The following is a 4,035-nucleotide window of genomic DNA, read 5'->3' on the forward strand; positions in this document are numbered from 1 at the left end:
TTAGGTGTGATTTTGGAATGTGTAACGGCTACTCATGCACAGTACTGTTCTGTCAGTGTGAGCCTACATCTTTTCCATCGTTTCAGGCTTTTCAGTTAAAACTTAGAATTTCTGTTGTATTGTAACCCTGGACCATATAGGAATTGCCTTGGATCAGGCTGTTGTGTATCTTTCAGCACATGCCAGCTTTTACCAAAGCTTTGCCCACTGAGTCACCAAGGCTGCAGATCCCGTACTGCAGAATATCTTCAGATGCCGACATTCCAAGTGGGTTACTTAGGGAGAGACTATTTTGATGTAAAATTTAAATAAAACTTGGATAATGCATGCTGGATTGAAAACAGCAGTGGCTGGGAGTCGGCAGCTGCAGCGGGGAGCAACAGACACCTTTTAGTCTCTTAACGTACGAAGAGATGGAGAAAAAGTATTTACTAAGGCTGAATTTTTTACCCACCATGGCACTGGTGAAAGCATAACCATGCTGACAAAGCTATAGCTGAGTGAGTTACAGCATGGTACTTCCATGAAGAGGCCTCAAAAGTGGAGTCCACCACAATCCAAGTACCAGCCAAACCCATCCACTGGCAGTGACACCCGCCGGGGTGGAAACTTGTGTAGATAAAGTACTATGGCTGGCAAAGAATTGGGAACCAAATGAAATATTAGGTGAAACAAGAGCGTCCTGGGAATAAAATTGTTTGAAAGAGCCCCTGCTTGGCAAACACAGACCGAGGACAAATGCCAAGGAGGCTCAGTTGAATAAGCTTTAAACTTTTCAAAGAAAGCTGAAACACAAAAGCTTAGCCTAATCTAGCTTATTTATATGAGTGTTTTCTGAACTTAATTAGAAATTTAAAATGTTTCCAAACATGTGGAGTGTTTCTGTTTGGATAGCTTGTCTGGCCTGGGCTCTCAGCAGTGCAGAAATAGTTGCCTGGACTATGCAGGCGTTGCTCAACTTAAGGTGTATGTGCACGTGGTCTTAACTGATCCTGGGGCTTGGAAAGTCTACGTAAAGCAATTCAGCAAGTGTAGGGTTTAGCTATTACCCTCGCTGTCTCTGGGTTAGGATTTGGTTGGTCGGCTGCCTGGCTGGTTTATTTTTGGCTCTTGTTTCTTGGTGTTTGCTAGTCTTACGACCTCCTGCACTTACGTAAAGCACTTCAGTAGGCTCTAAAGTCAATACTAGGGAACACTGATAGCACGGGTTATCATTAAGTATTAAAGGCCACGCTGACATTGAGAACTTGTACACAGTGCTGCTGTGTTGTACCTTAAAGGTCCTGGCCACGTAGTTAAGCCCATCACTGAGCAAACAGGTACTTACTGACCTATCCATTGGTAGTGGGGACACCTGGGAACAGGATCAGCAGCCACACACCAAAGGCAGATAAGTGGAGACAGCCAGAGCCTCTCAAGGAACTGCAAGTGAAGAAAGAAGCAGCTTGTGGAGGTCAGCATGGTTGAGCTTGAGGAGAGCAGCTGGTCTCCACAGCAGCTATTTGCTTCACGCATGCCCAGAAACAGGACAGCTTGTGATTACAGAACGAAGCCGCTGTGAGGGAAGGGGCTTAAGACTGCATTTGAAATGTAGGTGTGTAAAGTCACGGCAGCACAAGAAATGGTACAGCCAAGGTCCCCTGAGCCCCATATGGCTCTAATCTACAACGGCCAGAATAGCGGGAAGAGCAGAGATAAATCATAAGCATCTGGCCTATTTCCCAATAAAGTTAACTGTAAGCATCATAGTTATTTACAACATGCAGAAAGTACCAGAATGACAGTTAAAATATTTACATTAAAGAGGCGATATAAGTATTTCTGCATGCAAAGCCCTCACAACCAGCAGTGAGAGTTTTAACCCTGGATGACTGCAGGATTTGGTATAATCTCTGCTAGCTGGTGATTTTTTCCATGAAAGAGGAAAGATAATGTGAAAGGAGCTGGTAACTTTACAGACCTTTTCTTTTTGTAATCTCACCTTGATTTAATGACTTAAAATTAGCGAGGACAGATTTATACTAGTTACGTGCAAAGTTCAACGCTGCTGTAATCCAGCTACTGGATTCATGCAGAACATCATTTCATGAAAGAGAAATGCTTAAAATTTTGCATAGTCAGCCCCATAGGATGAACTGTATTTGGACTTTCCTCAAACGCAGCTGATGTTTTACTTAAGAACAGATTCTGTGTTTATTTCCCCATCTTTACAATCTCAAGCACGGTTTCTTGCATTACACCTTATACTCGAACCTGCATCTTCTCCCCTTGCAAGTTTTTAACCCGTGCCCAACCACGGGGCCTGAGCGACTAAGAGCGTTGGCAGCTTTGCCGTGTCCCCCGCACCCTGTGCTTGCCGGGGGGGCACGCGGAGCTGTTGTGAAAATCAAATTAGTAACAGAACAGTCATTTGTGATAGGACAATGAGAAAATCTGAGCAATGTCGGGGTTGGGGTTTTTTTGTTTATTAAGAGGAGAAAGGTGTACGTGTCCCCCTCTCCGCGCTGGACAACTCCCGAAGGGGTGATGCCGGGGAGGGGGGGCGATGCCCGGAGGCGGTTCCCGCCGGGGCCCGGCAGCCGATGCCCGGGGCGGGGGGCGGCCCTGCCCGGCGCGGCGCGGGGGCCGCTTCCCCCTCCTCGCGGGCTGCCCGGCTTTTAAAGGCGGTGCGCCCACAGCCGGCCCCAGAGCGCCGCCGGGCTTCTGCGCTGCAGCCCGCGCCTCCCGTCCCGTCCCGTCTCGTCTCCTCTCGTCCCGGCCCGGCCCGCGGCGGAGCCGGCCGTGCCCGCGGGGAGGCAGCGGCGGGGGAGCCCCATGGGGCGTGGGCGGCGCGGCCGGGGGCAGCGCGGCGCCGCCCGCCCGTAGGCTGCCCGCCGCCGGCCGCAGCATGCCGGCCGCGCTGCGCCTGCTGTGGCTGGGCTGCCTCTGCAGCCTGTGCCGCGCGTACTTCGAGGGCCCGCTGTACCCCGAGATGTCCAACGGGACCCTGCACCACTACTTCGTCCCCGACGGGGACTACGAGGAGAACGACGACCCCGAGCGCTGCCAGCTGCTCTTCAGGGTGAGCGAGCAGCGGCGCTGCGGGGCGGCGGCGGCGGGCGGCGGCGGGCTCAGCCTGCGGGAAGAGCTGACCGTGCTGGGCCGGCAGGTGGAGGACGCGGGCCGGGTGCTGGAGGGCATCGGCAAGAGCATCTCCTACGACCTGGACGGCGAGGAGAGCTACAGCACCTACCTGCGCCGCGAGTCCGCCCAGATCAGCGACGCCTACTCCAGCTCGGACCGGTCGCTGAGCGAGCTGGAGGGCAAGTTCCGCCAGGGGCAGGAGCAGGGCGGCCGGGAGGAGGCTCGCCTGGGCGACAGCTTCCTTGGGCTGCTGCTGCACGCCCGAGCCCTGCTGCGGGAGACCCGCCACATCTCCAGCGGGCTGCGGGACAAGCACGACCTCCTCGCCCTCACCGTCCGCAGCCACGGCGCCCGCCTCAGCCGCCTCAAGAACGACTATCTCCGCGCCTGAGCCGGGACCCAACGCCGCCCGGACCCTCCGCACCGCCGGGAGCGAGGGGCTTCGGACCGGCGGCCTCAGCCCCCCCGGAGGTGCCCGTGGGCGAGCGGGGGGCGCAGCGCCGGGCTCTGCAAGAAGCACCTTCCTCACGCAAATACATCCTTTATCCTGGAGAAACTTATTTATTGTATTTGACTTCCTAAACAAATAGCGCGTTTCTATAAAGTGGGAGGTTAGAGGTATGTTTAAGTTAATATCCCATATTTAAAAATCCATCCTGCGTTGTATCATTCCTCTTTGGTTACAAAGCGGAGTAAGCTTTCTCCTCTCCGATTCCTTGTCGTCGGTTTATGTATCGCCTTTTCTACTGCGGCTCACCTGCTGCAAACGTGGATAAAGCGTGGCACTCGCCAGCCACGTTCCCAGATGCTTAAATTGCTTTTGTTGTTACTTCCCTTCAGGGTGAAACCTCTGGCCCTCTATTAACTTTCTTAAGCTTTTGTAACAGTATGTATTCTACGCGTGTAAAACAT

General features: G+C 53.1%; 1 protein-coding gene across 1 annotated transcript; it reads left to right on the forward strand.

The window, feature by feature from the left end:
- The first annotated feature begins 2,887 nt into the window (after positions 1 to 2,887).
- On the forward strand, positions 2,888 to 3,514 carry FIBIN (fin bud initiation factor homolog). Its single transcript, XM_009983880.2, has one exon. It carries the CDS (start codon positions 2,888 to 2,890, stop codon positions 3,512 to 3,514), a length of 627 nt encoding a protein of 208 aa, XP_009982182.2.
- Positions 3,515 to 4,035: the final 521 nt, after the last annotated feature.

Source organism: Tauraco erythrolophus, chromosome 6 (assembly GCF_009769465.1).
Source record: "Tauraco erythrolophus isolate bTauEry1 chromosome 6, bTauEry1.pri, whole genome shotgun sequence".
NCBI classification, from domain to species: Eukaryota; Metazoa; Chordata; class Aves; order Musophagiformes; family Musophagidae; genus Tauraco; species Tauraco erythrolophus.